The 20340-nt window shown below is 40.0% G+C and overlaps 1 protein-coding gene across 1 annotated transcript in view; it reads left to right on the plus strand.

Annotated features, from left to right (window-relative positions):
• Nucleotides 1–16874: 16874 nt before the first annotated feature.
• kcnd2 (potassium voltage-gated channel, Shal-related subfamily, member 2) overlaps nt 16875–20340 on the plus strand; it is a 163542-nt gene continuing 160076 nt past the window's right edge. The window contains exon 1 of the mRNA XM_079816381.1: nt 16875–18757. Within this exon, the coding sequence (XP_079672507.1) occupies nt 17646–18757 (1112 nt within the window). The 5' untranslated portion in view covers nt 16875–17645. The remainder of the gene's footprint in view (nt 18758–20340) is intronic.

The raw sequence follows: 20340 nt of genomic DNA on the forward strand, positions 1-20340 counted from the left end.
ATTCACAATACAACCAAATACAGACACACGCTGCAAATACTCACAATCCAACCAAATACAGAAACACGCTACAAATATTCACAACACAACCAAATACAGAAACATGCTGCAAATACTCACAATCCAACCAAATACAGAAACACGCTACAAATACTCACAACACAACCAAATACAGACACACGCTGCAAATACTCACAATCCAACCAAATACAGAAACACGCTGCAAATACTCACAACGCAACCAAATACAGAAACACGCTGCAAATACTCACAACACAACCAAATACAGAAACACGCTGCAAATACTCACAATCCAACCAAATGCAGAAACACGCTGCAAATACTTACAACTCAACCAAATACAGAAACGGCCTGCAAATACTCACAATGCAACACAAATACAGAAACACGCTGCAAATACTCACAACACAACCAAATACAGAAACGCCCTGCAAATACTTACAACTCAACCAAATACAGAAACGGCCTGCAAATACTCACAATGCAACACAAATACAGAAACACGCTGCAAATACTCACAACTCAACCAAATGCAGAAACGAGCTGCAAATACTTACAATTCAACCAAATACAGAAACACGCTGCAAATACTCACAACACAACCAAATGCAGAAACGAGCTGCAAATACTCACAACACAACCAAATACAGAAACACACTGCAAATACTCACAACTCAACCAAATACAGAAATGCGCTGCAAATACTCACAACTCAACCAAATACAGAAACGCGCTGCAAATACTCACAATCCAACCAAATGCAGAAACGCGCTGCAAATACTCACAATCCAACCAAATACAGAAACACGCTGCAAATACTCAAAATCCAACCAAATACAGAAACACGCTGCAAATACTCACAATCCAACCAAATACAGAAACACTCTGCAAATACTCACAATCCAACCAAATGCAGAAACACACTGCAAATACTCACAACTCAACCAAATACAGAAATGCGCTGCAAATACTCACAATCCAACCAAATGCAGAAACACGCTGCAAATACTCACAATCCAACCAAAAACAGAAACACGCTGCAAATACTCACAAACCAACCAAATGCAGAAACATGCTGCAAATACTCACAACGCAACCAAATACAGAAACACGCTGCAAATACTCACAACACAACCAAATACAGACACACACTGCAAATACGCTGATATAGCTATATTTGGTTTGAAGTTTTATTCTCATTTTCTTATTTTATTCTATTTTGCTAACATTTTTGTCCTGGCTGTAGTAGTGCGCTAATTGATTCATTCATGCAATTTAACACACATGCATATTGCATATTGTGCAAGCTTGGATCAACCAACCATTGGTCTCATTTTTAGGAGCAGGGTAGGACTAGTTGGTGGAAATGTTCTAGGATCAGGAAATGTTGATCCAGATTGTTCTAGTTGTGTTGGGTGGTCAAGTTAGTATGAAGAGAGCTCTCAAGCCTTTATAGTCTAAGATAAATAAATTAATATTTGCATACATTGATAAATTTTTATATTTCTCCTGTTTTCCTGTTTTTCTAAATATGTATCTACTGTAGGTTGACTTTTTTCCAATACTGTATGTTGCTTAATTTTTAGACAATTAGTTCTATATCTGTTAGGTATAATGTGTCATTTTTTAAGGTTTCATCATGCTTTTGGAAACATAATTCTGTCTTCAGGTGTGTGTGTGTGTGTGTGTATTTGAGTGCTTTTGTGAGTACAAACAGATGGTGTTGGTGACCGTGGAGGCCAGAAGTATCAACGGGTGGGCTGATCTCTTCCCTTGCGTCCCGCCTCTGCCCACCTCACCTTGGGCCAATCGTGTTTGTCTGCCTGGTCATGACAGGTGATGTCACCACAATATGATATCAAGTACAGTGTGGCCTATCTTTTCCTCTGTCTATTCCTATTCCTTTTCTTTCTGTCTGTACCTAATTAGTTTTTTCCTATTTTTTCTTCACCACTATAATCCATCAGTTGCACAAAAAACGCAAGATGATTCATATTGGAAAAGTATTGGCACAAACGTTGTTGTTTTTGTAGAAATTTGCATAAACTTAAAAAAAAACTTCAAAGTGACAAGTGACAAGTAAACAGTAGAAGAAAAAAGTATTTATTGTCTGATGTTGTGATCTGAAATAAAGTGTTTTAGATGTGTATTTTCTTTATCTGAAGTACATGGACAATAATCCTAGAATAGCCAAAACATTCACTTAAAAAAAAAAAAAAACATTTGATAGTGTGAGAAAACTGAAAATGATTCAAAATGATATATTCGTAGCTATATAGTGTTGTTTGACATTTCAGTCCATATATTATTGCACGGATTAGAGATTAAAGTTTAAAACATTGTTTTCATGATGTATTTTTGTCCTTAAAAACCTTATATAAATTATGATTGAACATTGAAATGTTCCTACAGTTGTGTTCAAAATAATAGCAGTACAACTTCACTAACCAGCTCAATCACTGTTTTTGGTCGAAATTATATTTCTACATGGCAAATATTTGACTAGTTGGTGTAGTAGAGTAAAAGAAAACCAACAGACCCAACAGTCATGACATGCATGCGCTGATTTTGTGTAATTGAATCATTAATCGAAAAGGGTGTGTTCAAATTAATAGCAGAGTGGAGTTCAATTAGTGATCAATTAGAGGTTATTCATTCTGTGAAAAAACTGGTGTCAAACAAGTGGCCCTTATTTAAGGATGAAGAGAGCTAATGTTGTACTGTGCATTTCTCTCTGAAAATCTGAGTAAAAAGGGTCGTTCCAGACATTGTTCAGAAGAACAGCGTACTTTGATTAAAAAGCTGATTAGAGAGGGGAAAGCATATAAAGAAGTGCAGAAAATGATAGGCTGCTCAGCTAAAATGATATCAAATGCTTTAAAATGGCAACCAAAACCAGAAAGACGTGGAAGAAAACTACCATTTGAATGGATTGAAGAATAGCCAAAATGGCAAAGACTCAGCCAATGATCAGCTCCAGGGAGATCAAAGAAAGTCTAAAGTTACCTGTGAGTACTGAAACAATTAGAAGACGCCTATGCGAATCCAAGCTATCGGCAAGAAGCCCCCGCAAAGTCCCATTGTTGAAAAAACGACACGTGCTGAAGAGGTTACAATATGCCAAAGAACACATTGACTGGCCTAAAGAGAAATGGCGCAATATTTTGTAAACTGATGAAAGCAAGATTGTTCTTTTGGGGGTTCTCTAGGGGCCGCAGACAGTTTGACAGATAACCCCCAAATACTGAATTCAAGCTAGAGTATACTGTGAAGACAGTGAAGCATGGTGGCGCAAGCTTCATGATATGGGGATGTTTCACATTCTATGGGGTTGGGCCTATTTATCGCATTCCAGGGATCATGGATCAGTTTGAGTACATCAAAATACTTAAAGAGGTCTTGTTGCCTTATGCCGAAGAGGAAATGCCCTTGACCACGACCCCAAACACACCAGTAAGCAGGCAGCATCTTGGTTCCAGACCAACAAGATTAACGTTATGGAGTGGCCAGCCTAATCCCCGGACCTTAATCCAATAGAAAACTTGTGAGGTGACATCAAACATGCTGTTTCTGAGGCAAAACCAAGAAATGCAGAGGCATTGTGGTATGTAGTGCAATCGTCCTGGGCTGGAATAGCCTTTCACAGATGCCAGAAGTTGGTTGACTTGAGTTCTCAGAAACCGTGGTTTCTAAATATTAGTCCAGTGATTGACAAGAAAGCTAAATCTTCAAGCATTTTTCAGTTTTATACAGTAAATGCTTGACTTTGTAAAGAAAAATGCTGACTATTTTGCTATTTGAACAGCCTAATATTACTTTTTCTTCACTTTCTGTAAAGTAATAACAAATGTGATACATTTTTCTTCCTGTTTTGATTTAGAATAGAATGTGCAGTGTTCCCAATGCATTTGCGTCTATTGAAATAAAAGTCATTATAAGGATTTTGAGCTTTACTCACTTTTTTAAACACACTGCTATTATTTTTGAACATCAGCACCTTCAAATCGCGAAGTCTGAAATCATCACGACAATCCAGCAAGAATATGGTAATTTTATCATTAAATGCTTGTGATGTAGCAAGAAAAGTACACATCAGAACGCATTATACAACCTTGTGATGCTTGTAATGCGGATGTTTCCATGAGCAAACTATTAGGGTGGAAATAGATGAAAAAAAAGGTGGGGAAAACAGATACTCAGAAGACCACATGGAGTTAAACTTCAAAGATGCTAGAGGAGAGGAGGACGACACATGTCAAACATTGACAAAGAGAGGCTTTGGCACATTAGGGCACTCATAGCAGAATCTCTGGAGCCCAAAGCCTTCGTGTGAGTGTGTGTACGAGTTCTCTGTAGTTGATTGGCATGGTCGAGGTTATTTTGGGCGGCTCTAGGATGCAGCTGTCTTTAGCTGAGGAAAGAAGCTGAAAGGTTTTAGATGGAGATCTAACTTTGTACCCTGCTACAGATGGGCTACACGCACACACACATACCCATCAAGCATCGGTCAATAAATTGAATCATACCTCACGTCTATTCCTGTCTCACATCAAGGTGAAATTTATCAGATTAAAGCAAGGAGACACAAACAGAGCTTTATGTAGGACGCTGAATGACAATCAAATCCGGTTTGGAAGGTGTGCGCGTGCGTGTTTTTGTCGATAGCCAATGTAAACGATCAGGGTGGAGGGAGAGGTGGGCCGTCGCGCAGATGGTCATAAGGTTGCCGGGAGTACTGATCCTCCTCTCTTATGCGGGCTGTAATTGCATGTTGTGCGCTGCATCTGTCCCGCCGCTGATGAATGGGAGGGAGAGGAGATGCGGTCAGGAATATGAATGTCTTTTCTCTGGCTCACATACGCACTCAACCCACCCTCCTCTGTTCGGCACACACACACGCGCTTACACAGAATCTCAGTCTAGACACTTCAAAAGAGCACATAGCAAATTATAGTGTACTCTGGGGGAAAAAAGGTCTTCAGTACTTTAGAGCAAACAATAATATGTCTTTTTTCTCCGTATAGAGATTTTGAGTTGACTGTATGGTTCTTCAGAGATTAAAAAGGTGTTGATGTCTCGTTATGGGTTCCTCAGATCAGACTTAATGTATAGAAGCTTAGGTTAATTATACTTCGCAAATGCAACTTTTTCTTATAACTGTGTCATGTCTTGCAATATTACTTTCTTTGTTCTGCTGAATACAAAGTAAGATATTAAGATATATAAAGGAAGATAAAGTAAGAAAGTTTGTAACCAGGCATCTTTGGGGCGGCACCATTGACTTCCGTGGTAGGGAAAAACTTTTTAGTTCTACCCGAAAGACTCGGGAGGCCAGATGAAGTAACAATGCGTTAATTTATTAACAGACCAGCAAGTGCTATATTAAGAGGTTCTTTGGCCCTGTCTGAAGCTCTTGTCTCGAGGGTAACAGACTCTGCAGACTCTGCGCAGCCGACCCCCTGGGAGGTATAGAAAGGGACTGGGAGGTATAGACAGGGACTGGGAGGTATAGAAAGGGACTGGGAGGTATAGACAGGGACTGGGAGGTATAGAAAGGGACTGGGAGGTATAGACAGGGATGGAGGTAAATGTTGGCGTCAGCATCTGAGAACTCAGACATGTGTAAGTACCGATCTTTTATACTCCGAGTATTAGGACATGATTGGTTTGAATGTAATAAGTGACGTTCCTGGCAAAACTTAAGCTCAAAATATAGTTTAGTCTTCAAAATCTTATCTTAGTTTAGTCTTCGACATATCTTCCTTTGTGTTCAACAGACCAAAGAAAGGTATACAGGTTTGGAACAACCTGAGGATTAGTAAATGATGACAGATTTTTCATTTGAGCCAATCCACCGCTGGCTATACTCTTCACCACAATCGCTAACCCCCAAAACTCAGACATAACATAAACCTTTTTAAATTCCAACAGTACAGAACATTAAACACTAACAAATCACCCAAGATTCAATATTTTCAAGATTCAAATAGCTTTATTGGCACGGTGAAAGAAATCTTTACACTGCCACTATATTAATATTGGTCAGCCACTATATTAATCTTGAGCAAAAAACAGAAAATAACACCTAATTCTAACATTTACTCTCCTTTAACAGTTGGGTGCAAAGCATGCTGGGAATATGTTTGAGTTCTGCTTAATATAATCAGAATTTGTTTCCTTTAGTAAATTTGACTGTTAGGTTTTATGTGTTCTTTCTCCTAATTTTGACTCGCATCTTGCAATGTGATTATCTCACAGTTATGGCTCTCACAAGCGTGACTTTATATCTTACAATTATGCCTTTTTGTCACGTAATTGTGACTATCTGTCTTGCAATTACAACCGTATTTATCCTTTAATCCTTTATCCGGCTTTGTTTCATAATTGTACATTTATATCTCACAAAATCACATCTTTATTTCCCCCGATTTTATCTCGCAATTGTGAAATTGAACATAAAATTTCAAGTTTATCTTGCGACACTGTGACCGCATCACACAATGTGACTTTCATATTTAAAATTGTATTTATCTCACAATCTTTGTTGTTGTTGTGACAAGGGCGCGTAATGAATGACCACATGAATTTCCCCTTGTGGGATAATAAAGTTCACCTTGACCTTGACCTTTATTTACTATTAACAATTTTTTTATTAACATTATTGAAACATGCTTCAATAATGCAAATAATAATGTCAAACCATATGGCATCAATTTTAAAGAAAGATTCAAGTACAATGTTTGGTTACACTTTATTTTGATGTCCACTTTAGACATTCTACTAACTATAGCTCTGCAACTATATTTCGGCTAACTCTCATTACAGTATTAGTGGACTGTTAGGTTAGGGTTAGTGGAAGAAGTTGACATGTAGTTGTAAAGTTACTTATAGTCAGTAGAATGTCTGTTAGGGAGCATCAAAATCAAGTGTTAGCAGATATTAAGCAGACTAATACTCTATAATGACTGCTAGTTGACATGTAGTTTCAAAGTTACTTATAGTTAGTAGAAAAGTGGGCTATCAAGCAATTTACAAGCAAAAAACTGTTTTATATGTTGTAAATTATAGATATAATGCTGTCCAAAAAGTATTTGGACACTTTGCAGTTATCATAGAAGAACAGATGTATGTGTTAATGTGATGAACTACACCTGTGTTTACTCTATTCTACAAATAAAAATCATTGCAAAAAATGGCTCAGAAAAGTCAGTTCTGATAAAAGCTCAATCTATGTGTTTGCAGATGCCACTTAGTTTATATAATGCAATGAAATTGACATTTTAATGTGTCCCTAAAGTGTTCAAATACTTTTTTGTGGTCGTTGTAGATACATTTCTGAAGATTTAGAGAATAAAAGGTTATTTGTGGAAGTGAAAAAGGCTCTCCAATTGCTTGTAAAAACCCTATTTGGTTTTAATGGGAACCCTTAGTATGAAATCAAATGGATTGGACTGAGAGGGTTTAGAATTCAGTCTATACGAAATTGAGATAGAAAACAGCCTTTAATGATTTGTTGTGAGTTTCCATCAAGCTAGCACAATAATTTTCCTTTTTGATTGAGAAAAGTCTCAGGATTCTGACTCTTATTTTGTTTTTAATGTGTTTTCTCTCCCTCGTTCCTCCCTTTCTGTTCCTACTTTCCCCCTCACTTTACTGTGTTTTAATGACATTTAAGAAGGCGCATGCATTCAATTGGATGGAACGGTAATTACGGAGTTCTCAGACTTACAATTGCTCAAGCTGTTTTGACATAAGTTATGATTTGCCGCCAACACGTTTTAACATGAACAAAGCACCATTTACTCAATCTGTCAGTTGTTTACAATTTTTCATAATGTGTTGTGATGAGAAATTAATTGTTGTTCAGCTTAACAAAATGCAATGTACCTTAGCAGTGTCTTCTCCGCCTGAGAAAGTGAAGAATGAGGGTCTGGAAGAGTCGCATGCTGAACTTCTCATCGTTGTTTTGCATTAGCCGGCCAACCATTCAAGCCCATTAGAAGTAATCCTCGGGTTTTCTTCCTCCACCTCCAGTCCTCCATCCTACCACCCACTTGGGCAGGAAGACCCGTAAAGCAACCAAGAAGACAGGGTTTTTCTAGTTAGCATGATCCTGTTGATAATTCCTAGATAATTCAATTCAAATTCACATTCCATGGTGGGGTCAATGTGGGCACAATATGGGCTTGAAGTATTGGTTTGTCAATAGGTTCCGTGTTGGCCCTACAGTATATGAATTAGCCCCAGCATGGGCCCTAAATGGGATTGTCCATGGGTTCCATGTTGGCCCTGTAAATTAGCCCCAGTATGTGCTCTAAATGGGTTTGTCCATGGGTTCCTTGTTGGCCTTATATAAATTATGCCCATTATGGGCCCTGAATGGGTTTCTCCATGGGTTCCTTGTTGGCCCTATATGAATTAGCCCCATTATGGGCCCTAAATGGGTTTGTCCATGGGTTTCATGTTGGCCCTATATTAATTATCCCCATTATGGGCCTTAAATAGGTTTCTCTGTGGGTTCCATGTTTGCCCTGTAAATTAGCCCCAGTATGTGCTCTAAATGGGTTTGTCCATGGGTCCCATGTTGGCCCTGTAAATTAGCACCAGTATGGGCCCTAAATGGGTTTGTCCATGGGTTCCATGTTGGCCCTATATGATTTAGCCCCAGTATGGGCCCTAAATGGGTTTGTCCATGGGTTCCATGTTGGCCCTATATGATTTAGCCCCAGTATGGACCCTAAATGGGTTTCTCCATGCATTTTATGTTGGCCCTATATGAATTAGCCCCAGTATGGGCCCTAAATGGGTTTGTCCATGGGTTCCATATCGAACATTGAACATTGTGGAATATTGAACCCATGTAGGGTCTATACCTCAAGCCCATATACAACATTGGCAATGTTGGCTGGTCTAGGGTCTCTCAGACTCCCCAAAAAACCACTGAGGATTCTTCAGTCGTGTTAAAAGTTAATTCAATTCAGCTTTTTAAGGAAATGAGTGATTCATTCCATACACCGTCAACACGAATGCCAAACCTGAGTCAGCCCTCTTACCTCTTCATTTCCCACAAATCGTTCCCTGCCAAGCGCTGTGTTCTTTATGACCTCCTTCACCACTTCTAATGTGGGTCCCATTAAATTATCATCCACCTTTTAATAAACCTCCCAATGAACTTTCATGCGCTCGGATTCTCAATAGTCATACTTAAGGCCTTCAAATCTGTGCCGACTCCATTCTCTTGAAACCTGCATGAACTATTCACAGTATTTGTGACGTTTCTATGATGGGTCATCTCCACGTAGTGTTTTTTTCTAGCGCCAGTGTAATCCATGATTCGACATCTTTGAATATGCACAGACAAAATATTTATTCATTAGAGATACCCAGCAAAAAAACTGAAAGATCTAATTTTCCCGATCAGCGAAAGCTATGAACAGGCACTTGTAAGAGAGATGTTCAACTGGGCTTTTCTTTCTTTCCCTCTGAGTTTGGCGGTGTGGAGTTTAATGAATGCCTCAAGGAGCTGTCCAAGACTTTTTCGGCCCATCGCGTGCCCAGGAGAAGCCTCCTAAATTGGGCTGTAGCTCATCAGTACGACTCCTGGCTTCCGCGGGCTCCCAGGTAAAAGCACAGAGAAAGGGAAAATAAAGCAAAACAAGCTCCATTGAGAGTGTCTAAACTTCACGTTTATCATTCGGAGGGGTAACTACATTTAGGAAACACTGATCTCCATGGCATTCTCTAACCTAGCTGCTGAAATGGTTCTTGTGCATAATAAAACAACGGTGCTAAGAGTAAAAACTGAGATTCACTTCTGTCTCTGCAGACTCTTTGACTTCTGTTCACGGATCAGATCTTAATCCTGTTAGGCAAGTCCCCAAACACAGCGGATCTAATATTGGAGCTGACCTCAGTTCAGTTGTACAGGGAGCTTTTAGTCTTTATATCTTCCTGAGAAAAATATCATGTTCAGCTTTTGTGTTTTCTAGTAGAATATTTCCAATGCCAAATCGGTTTATTCAGAAATTGATGAACTTGCTTATTAGCGAGCAAACATGAACCACCATGTCTGACAGATACTGATAATATGAATATTTCATATTGATTCTGCATTAATATTCATCACCACTGTTTTAATCATGCAGGGAGCCTCTGAAATGCATCACGAGTTGTTTGTCTGCATCTCAAACTTGTTTGCGACAGCCTTGTGGCTACATCAGAAGGCCCTCGGTCCAGTCCAAGCGGGGTGATGAACGACCGGTGTGGCGTGCTCACTCTGAGCGGCATTGTCAGGTATGAAAAATGACATTATTACGGTTATACCGTTACCATGGATCCTGTCAGAGGGGTTGAAAAACACCACCGGCGTTCATGATATTGTGTCACTCACAGCTTGGCTTGTATATGCGTGAAGCTTGATGGGAAAACCAGACAGAATCCAGAGGTTTTTTTTCTCTCTCTCTCTTTCTGGATTAAGATTTATGGCTGTTATTTTGCGTAATTTTATGCGTGTTAGAAATGGTTATGCAGGATTGCATTCGCTCTGGTGCTGAATGACTGACTCATGGGAGCTTTAGTACATATTTAATCTAGTTTTACAAGTGAGAGTTGTATTACACTTCTGTACTTTTTATATGTTTGAGTAATGGCCAAGGCAATGAAGCAGGTGCTATATTGTTCAACACTGTATGAAGCACTGCAGAGATAATGTGTGCTTCAGATTGCTCACCTTCACCACATGTAATACACAAAAAAATGAATGAAAGATATAGTCCGCTCTCTCGTTTTTTAAGTATGAGAATAAGAGATTTGATGCAATCACAGTCACCTTGGATTCATCTATTCATCATTACAGTCGTCTGTTCTAAAACTTGTATTTAAACTGTACTGTACTTGTGTTATATATGCTAGACACTGGTTAGTGGCTTATTCTTCACTTTACGGTCTAATTCATAGCAAACAGATTAATTTCACCACACAAAAACCTTACAATCAACCAATCAGATTTGAGAGACAAGTTTACAGTTTATGTTAAAGGGTTACTTCAGCGATTAGCATTTAGCTTTGTATCAGTAGAAACCCGGTAGTATATTCGAATGACCGTGCTCCCCCCCATATCCCCCTGAGGTGAGAGATTTATGTATTTTATGTCTGGAATAAAGCCTGTGATGACGCAAATATCGTCATTTTGCGTCAGCGGAGGCTTTTTTGGCCAGAGGCTAGAGACTACAGCCTGTAGAAGGAGCTAGTTCCGCATGTTTTCAACACGGACATTCATAACGGAGCGGTGCGGAGCAAAGCGAGTGTTCTCAATTAATTCCTATGAAAGATAAGCTTCCATATAGGCATGAACTGAAAACGCGCCAGACTGGATTGTGAATGAATGCAGGTCGGCCGTGCTTATTTTAGATTCGGGGGAGGGTTGTTTGAATTGTGGGTTCATGAAAACACAACAAAATGGTACAATGACAAACTCACTTAAATAGGCGCATTTTGCTTTGAAACCAAATCTTCCGCGATCATCTTGTCTGCCAGCTCTTCGCTCTTGTAATGAATGAATCTGACTCCTGCTGCGTTTGTGCTGCGACACTCATTCGGCTCGTCCTGTATTGAGCAGACACGTTCAGTTTTTAATTGTAATGTCTGTTCTCTAACTGAACTAAATGATATTATTACTATAAAAACAAAACGACGGTGGAGGTGGTGCTGCGGTGGGCAAGAGATGCAACCGGTAGGCGTGGCTTAGGAGTGGCCTCGTAGGGCAACGAAGCAAGTGCATTCTGGGAGTTGTTGACTTTCATCCATATGAGCCAAAAATACATTTTCTGTCTTTTCTTGGTCTAGAAGGCACCAACTTCTAAAATAATTTCACAATTCTTCTACATAAATGACCCAGTTTAAATACACATTCATCTTTCCAGTGGTGAAGTACCCCTTTAAGTTTAGGTTTATAATCCAGGGTTAGGTGCTTCTACATCATTTCCCTCTGATTTTAAGGATAACTTATGGTTAGGGTTAGGTTTAGCGGTTGGGATAGGGCTAAGACTAAATTTCCGGACAAGAATGTTGTTCCAGGTTCAACAAAATATGATCCAGAAACATGTCTTACTTGTGACAATAAGGTTGTATTAGTTAACATTAGTTAATGCATTAGTTAACATGAACTAACCATGAACAACACCTCTGTTCAGCATTAGTTAATCTTTGTTAACGTTAGTTCATAAAAACACAGCTGTTCACGGTTTGTTCATGTTAGTTCACTGTGCATTAACTAATGTTAACAAGATTTTAATAATGCATTAGTAAATGTTGAAATTATTTACAGTTGTTAGTTGAAATTAACATTAACAAAGATAAATAAATGCTTTAAAAGTGCAGTTCATTATTAGTTCATGTTAACTAATGTAGTTAACTAATGTTAACTGATGAACCTTATTGTAAAGTGTTACCCTTTCTTTCTCGTGTGGACTGACTTTCTTTCATTATATGGGCAAAAACAACAGTAGAAACAATCATCACAACAACAACAAAATTATATACTGTTTATAATATAATTATAATTAAATATAATTACATATGTTATAATATAAATGTGTAATTAATTAATACATTATATTAAATATATTTTATTTAAATTTAAATATATTTATACTATATATAATGGGGTTGTAGGACCTCATTGACCATTGTAGGACCTCATATATATATATATATATTATACACACACAACCCCATTGGACCATATTTATTTCTAATAAAAAAGTTTTTTTTTTGTAGTGAACAGAAGAAAGTAAGTAAGGTTTAGAGTGCCATGAGGCTTGAGTAAATGATGACAGAATCTTCATATATAATTTATATGAAGAAACATATATTTAGTTAGTTGTGTCCTGCTCATAGAGCCAAATCAAGGACCTTTCAATCATTATTTTTGATTCAATTCAAAATGCAACATTCCTGCAGGCATGACCAGCAAAATAATGTTTGGCCTGAGAGAGAAGTTGAACATAATAAATGTTGAAAAGCTCCACATCGACCGTGCAGAATTTCAAATACACTGATCAGGCAGTCACTTAAAGTCATATCCAACTCCCATGCATGCTGAAGCAGCCCTTTTGATGTCCTCGTAGTCCAGTCTCCAATGATAACGATCATTTCTATTAAGCATCTCTCTGTGGTTTGACCTCCAGCGAAAAGAGTTTGAATAAAGATGTTCCGTTTCATTTTCTGTATAAATGTCTCTTCGGCTGTGGTCTGACACTTACACCGGCCGTCGTGGGCCGATGCAGCACATCTAACCCAAGTTCAAAGGTCCATCTCAGATGTTATCCCAGTGGTACAGTTAGATGTTCTAAACTTGAACTGAGGTGTGAGTCTTGTCATGCTAAGGCGATGAACTGTAGGGGTGCAGATTCTCCAGAGTGGCATGCAAACGCATGCATCAACACTGTCAGGTTTAGCTCACGGGACTGAAATAGATGTGACTGGTAACCATGGTGACATTCAGCGCCTGTCAAATTTTGGCGGCATTTCTCTAACAACCCGCGGCAGGGAAAGGCTCTGAACAAAAGTCACTAAATTGACTATGATGGCGCAGAACACTACTATTCTGGTTCATTCAGTTGAAAACATAGTGCGTGGTCACGGTACAGAATGCTCAAATGAGGGAATCCTGTTAGCTTTGGAAATGAATTACGTTTGCCATGGTGTGGTTTTGTGCAAAGGCGAGTGTGGGTTGCCCGTGACATTCCTAAAGTAGATTTGCCATGACATTTCCTAAAGTAGGAAATAGCAATGCTTGCAAGGCAGCAGAAGAAAAGTTATGTTTAATTGAAATGCTGCATCACAGGCATTATGAGGGTAAAAAGGTCAAAGTATATATTTTTTCTGTTCATTTTCTATGGGATTTGCATGCGTTTCAACACTGGTAATGTAAACTAAGCCAGAACAGATAATGTTTGAAGTAACAGGGTTTAAATGTGGCCTAAATTAATCTCTTAGTCACTTGCTTGGGACTAAATGTTTCTAGTGATAAACTGTAATTTATCATAATTTAAAGATTTATATATATATATCTTTTTTGGCAATATGTTGATTAAGCTTGTTGAATGCATATAAAAGTTAATAAAATGAGATTTTTTTTTCTTTTTTTGTAGGGGTCCAGATCATTTTGTACATAATTTCTTGTAGATATCACAATTTAAAGGATTAGTTCGCCCCAAAATGAATATTTCCTGATAATTTACTCGCCCCCCTCTCATCCAAGATGTTCATGTCTTTCTTTCTTCAGTCGAAAAGAAATTACGTTTTTGGAAGAAAACATTCCAGGATTTTTCATCATATAATGATTTTCAATTGCAACTAAAATGCTGAAGGTCCAAATCAATGCAGTTTCAAAGGGCTTTGAATTCCTTCAAATGGTACTGCGCGATCCCAGCTGAGGAATAGGGTCTTATCTAGCGAAACGATCATCATTTTCAAAAAAATAAAATATATATATATATATATACTTTTAACCTAAATTGTTCATCTTGTGCAGCTCTGCGAGGTGCTAAGGATGACGTAATCACGTCGGAACGGACACGCAAGACGTTGGCGGATGTACCGCCCCCGTGTTTACAAAGTGCTCGTGTGAAGACTAATACAAACACCCTGTACAAACACTCAATTTTCAACTTTAAAATCGTCCGATATCGTTGTTTTACCTTTTTTTTGCTAAAGGGCGTTTGTATTAGTCTTCACACGAGCGCTTTTTAAACACGGAGCCGGTACTTCTGCCTACGTCTTGCGTGACCTCTCCGACGTGATTACGTCATCCTTAGCATGTATATTCATTTTTATTTATTTTTTGAAAATGACGATTGTTTCGCTAGATAAGACCCCATTCCTCAGCTGGGATCGCGCAGTACCATTTGAAGCACTTTAAAGCCCTTTGAAACTGCATTGATTTGGACCTTCAGCATTTTGGTTGCAAACCATTATATGATGAAAAATCCTGGAATGTTTTCTTCCGAAAACTTAATTTCTTTTCGACTGAAAAAAGAAAGACATGAACATCTTGGATGAGATGGGGGTGAGTAAATTCTCAGAAAATTTTCATTTTGGGGTGAACTAATCCTTTAAAGTAATGTATGTATATACATATAGTAACTTACTATATATATATATATATATATATGTAATCCAGTAAAAGTGGTGTGAAATGTGGGACAGTTTAAAATAGCGTTTCTGATCCTTAAAATTTTTTTTATTCAGTGCTGTTAATAAAATGCTGCTAATTTTATTTTAGAAAATAGTTTATCTATAACTAATCAATCTCCCAAAAATAAACATTGGATTTGTGCTTCATTATGTATTTAAGTAAAATAGATGAATATTCAAAAAAATACAAGACCAGGGGCAAATCAGTATTCAAATATTACAATTATTTTCTTCTTGATGTATTTTACATCTTAATTAACTTTACTCTTAATTTCTAGACTATAACTTGAAAAACAAGGTGTGAACAGAATGTGCATTCTGTGGTTTGTGCTGAATTGCAAAAACAAGTGTGTAGAGAATATTTAAGGGTTATCAATACAGATCTGCATTTCAAGCAGTGTAAGGGAAAAGAGAGAAAGGACATAAACTGTAACGATAATGGAAATTGGCTATAAGCACGTGAATCGCGTTGCCAATAATCAATAAGGCGGCAGTGCAACTGCGGCCGGTCGCTGTCCATGGTGCTGAAAGAACCCCAGCCCCAGCGAGCCTTTGTGATCAAAACTCTCTCCTTTTCTCTTTCTCTCGCAACGTTTCATCTGTGATGCGTCTACGTGACTAATTTGGAAGGCAATGGAGAAGAGGGAGGCCCTGCGCCAGGAAATTCATCACGGGGGCGCGCAGACAAACACGCATGGCGCTCTGAGCTGCCGCAGCTGTTTTGGTTCACTGGCTGAAATCAGTTTTTGGCGAAGTCGATTATTGGGTATTATCTCAGAAACCACAGTTCTGAAGTAGAAATACTTTAAGTTTATCTCAGCAAAAAACGATCGTGTCTATTCGACTCTTATTTCTTATTTCAATGAAGCCATTTTGTTTATGTTTGTAGGATCAAAAAAGAAAAGAAAAAAGTTTGCCCCTCAAATGGATATCAGGGTGGATTAATCACATGATTAACCAAATGTATGTTTACATTTAAAATAATTCTGTAATTATTAATATTAATTAATAATAATAATGTTTTGGTAATGCCCTTGTCGACGCAGTTCCTCACAAAAAAACAACAACAAAACTTGCCACGTACAGCATTTCTCCTTTTTCGTCGTTCGTGTCATTGACCCATGTATAGCTGCAACATAGATAATCGCATTTTGAGCTTGCTGATTGTGTTTGTCACAGCAAGAGACCTTCGCATGACTCGAACGAACCCATTCGCTCTTACAGGTCTGATGCTCCCTCACCTCCGAAAACTGTCTCCATCTAGCGGCTTCCCCCGCTGCACATCTAGCAGCGCTGAGTGTGTGAATCAATAACCCGAGACGTGAAAATATCCGCAACGCTCTGAGCTCGCCATTCAACAGTTCGCTGAATTCCAGCGAAACTCTATTTAATAATAATACAAAGAAAACCATTGAACAACTTAACACAATGCGCTATAGGATGTTGATGAGAATCGAATGCTTCAAATAAGCATTTACACGTAACACTACTCATGGTACATTATGCACCATTCACACAGGCAGTTACATTCATATGTGTTAACCAATGCCCGTAGCACGTGACACGCCTCCAATGCGCCGTGAGCAGAAGCAACTTGGGCTCCACCGCAGACTCACAGACCTTCGTCGGTAGCGGATGAAGCAACTTCCCGCGAAGCATTTGTTGCGGGTTCACTTTTTGTTCGTGATACAGGCGGACCCTGCGAAACAGATCTCGGGTCATTGGATTACGTTTTCGAGAAGCGGATAGGAAAGTGACATTCTCTGCTTTTGAAACACCGAGCGCGCACTCGCCAGGGTGGTCTTCTCTTCCTATGAAAGGACCACTGTGGCAGGTTTCTCCAAGAGCGTCAGTGTGAAACACAGAAGCTTTGACCGGTAAAAAAAAAAGGATGTCCTTGGACAACGTGAATCCTCTACCTGACTTCTAAACTTGTTGCATTTGCTCTAGAACACATCCGAGAGCGCATTTTTGGATACTTATTTGTGGGTAACAGCGGAACAGCGTTTCAAAGTGGACTATAACTGATGATCCGTGCGTAAAAACTGCACTTTTGCATCCAAATCCATTTATGAGGAGGTAAGTTATTTATCTTGCTCATGAGCAGTAGGTTACACTGTAAAAAAGATGCGGTGCATTCTCAGCCGTTCATGTTTGACCGAAAAGGCAGTCTTTTTACGCATGCACACATACACCAGCATTCCTTTCTGCCCTCGCTGTAATTCCACCTTGCCATTCGAATGCATGATCTTGATCAATAATATGGCTCATTGTGCAATGTTCTGCTACGCGTGAGAAATAGTCTTCCTTGAACTTTACATCAAGTGATTGCGCATTGTGTCTCTCCAGATGTCCTTTCTGTTCGTGGCGGATCTGTGAGCGCAAAACCTGCTTCGGTCTCACCGGGTCGCGCACATTGGGTCAGCATGGCAGCCGGAGTCGCCGCGTGGCTACCGTTCGCGCGCGCCGCGGCCATAGGATGGATGCCCGTGGCGAGCGCGCCGATGCCGCCGCCTCCACGGGAAAAGAGGCGAGGTCAGGACGGCCTGATCATCTTGAACGTCAGCGGCACTAGGTTTCAAACTTGGCGGAATACTTTGGAGAGGTACCCTGACACCTTACTAGGAAGCACAGAGCGCGACTTCTTCTTCCACGAGGAGACCAACGAGTACTTTTTCGACCGCGACCCGGACATCTTCAGGCACATCCTCAACTTCTACCGGACCGGGAAGCTGCACTACCCTCGCCACGAGTGCATCTCCGCCTATGACGAGGAGCTGGCCTTCTTCGGCATCATTCCTGAGATAATAGGGGACTGCTGTTATGAGGAGTACAAAGATCGCAGGAGGGAGAACGCGGAGAGGATTCAAGACGATGAGGAGAATGAAAACAGCAAAGACATGGTGCCGCCGGATATGTCGTTCCGCGAGACCATGTGGCGCGCGTTTGAGAACCCGCACACGAGCACCATGGCGCTGGTGTTCTATTACGTCACGGGCTTTTTCATCGCCGTCTCCGTTATGGCCAACGTGGTGGAGACGGTCCCGTGCAGCAGCGCGGCAAACCGGATGAAGGAGGTCTCGTGCGGGGAGCGCTACGCCCTCGCGTTCTTCTGTTTGGATACGGCCTGCGTCATGATCTTCACTGTTGAGTACCTGCTGCGTCTGGTCGCCGCGCCCAGCAGGTACAAGTTCGTCAAGAGCGTCATGAGCATCATTGACGTGGTGGCCATCATGCCTTACTACATAGGCCTGGTCATGACGGACAACGAGGACGTAAGCGGGGCCTTCGTCACCCTCAGGGTCTTCAGGGTGTTTCGGATTTTCAAATTTTCGCGGCACTCCGCGGGACTTCGCATCCTGGGGTACACGCTCAAGAGCTGCGCGTCCGAGCTGGGCTTCCTGCTCTTCTCGCTCACCATGGCCATCATCATCTTTGCCACCGTCATGTTCTACGCAGAGAAGGGCTCCTCAGCCAGCAAGTTCACCAGCATACCCGCGGCTTTCTGGTACACCATCGTCACCATGACAACCCTGGGGTGAGTCGGTGCTGTTGTGATGCGCAAACTTAGGGTATGAGCCTGTGCGCATGATCTTCTGTCATGACTGCTTCAAAGCAGCCCTTTTACACCAAACGCGTCCGAGAAGTTGAGCTGGAGATCGAATACATCAAGGGCAGGGGGAGATCGATAAAAGTGATATAAATCAAAGAAATATACTTCCTCTAGACTGTCTCTCTCCTTTCTCTAGCTGGCCGGTGAGACAGTGGCCACCCGTTACTGACACCTTGCTGGAAAAGACAACACCTATAAAGCTATTTCTTCTCATTTTTCAGTAATATTTAGTGCTATATGCACACACATCACAACTGTGACTTTTGTATTTTTCAATTCTATTTTCTATTGCAGTTTTCTTAATAAATAAAATAATACATTTTATATTATAAATATGTATTTTACTAATAAAGTATTTATATTTATAGTTAATTTTATTGTATTCATTTATATTTATTAACAAAATACTAATAATCACAGTATAAAATATATAAAAACTTTCAGCAAGATGCTAATGAACATTAAGTTGTGCAATTTTGTACAGACAATGAATACACAACTGAGCACGAATGGTAATTCAAGCATAAATATCAATTCGACTGTGACAGTTGTGTGAATGCCAGTAACACTGGCAGTTTCTGACAGTTTAGGAAATGAGAATTTAAACTTTTTTAATAGTATTCCCCTCTTATATCTCTGAATTGAATCACTGTAAAGGAGAAAGTGCGTATCTGTCATATGGCACCTGAGCACAGACTCTTCCTTCCTTTGGAAACCTTGCTTGTGTATAACTAACCATCTCACTGCGCCTTTGGCAGAATACTGTAATATCCACACAGTCATTGAACACACAGAGAGACATGGCTGATTCATGTGACGTTAAGCACCAAAGGCGATTACAATAATGCATTCCCTATTGATGTGTTCACTCATTCATTAATCCCATCACTCGACACCTCATCATGGCTTTTCTGAGCCTCCCACCTGTGCTGAGCGGGTGCTCTCCATGGTGCTGAACCCGCCCGCCGCATGTTGCGGTCGCCCCACGGCTGCACTCTGCAGCTAGGGAGACGACCCATTCTTTGCTGGCGGGCCGACACGGTCCTGAGTCACACTCGAGGGGATTAACCAAACCGCATGCTCCAGTAAACATCCCGTGCTTTGATCGGCACGCCTTTGAAGTGCATTACTGTGTCATAACGTGCACTGCGAGCGTCAATCTGACGCCTGCACCTGGCTGATATGATGCACATTTCAGACATAAATGTGACGGGTAGGCTTTTGGTTTTGGAGTTTTTAGTTTTGAATTGGGTTGAATCGGGTGAGTCTGCTTCTCTCTACATCTGTCTTTGACATACTGAATGTGACTAATGTTGTCTTTGACACAAGAAACGTCAGGAGTTCCTCCTTTAGACATCATGAACTTTTAATAATAAGAAAATGAGGTTGTCAGAGACTGTGCATGTTCTTGTGATATATCAAGAGTTATGGTTCACAGAGTTTGAATCATTCCCATTCTACTTTCCTGTCAGGTCTACATTGTCCTGTAAAGAAAATATGAGGTTTGG

This window comes from Gobio gobio (assembly GCF_949357685.1).
Source record: "Gobio gobio genome assembly, chromosome: 5".
NCBI lineage: Eukaryota > Metazoa > Chordata > Actinopteri > Cypriniformes > Gobionidae > Gobio > Gobio gobio.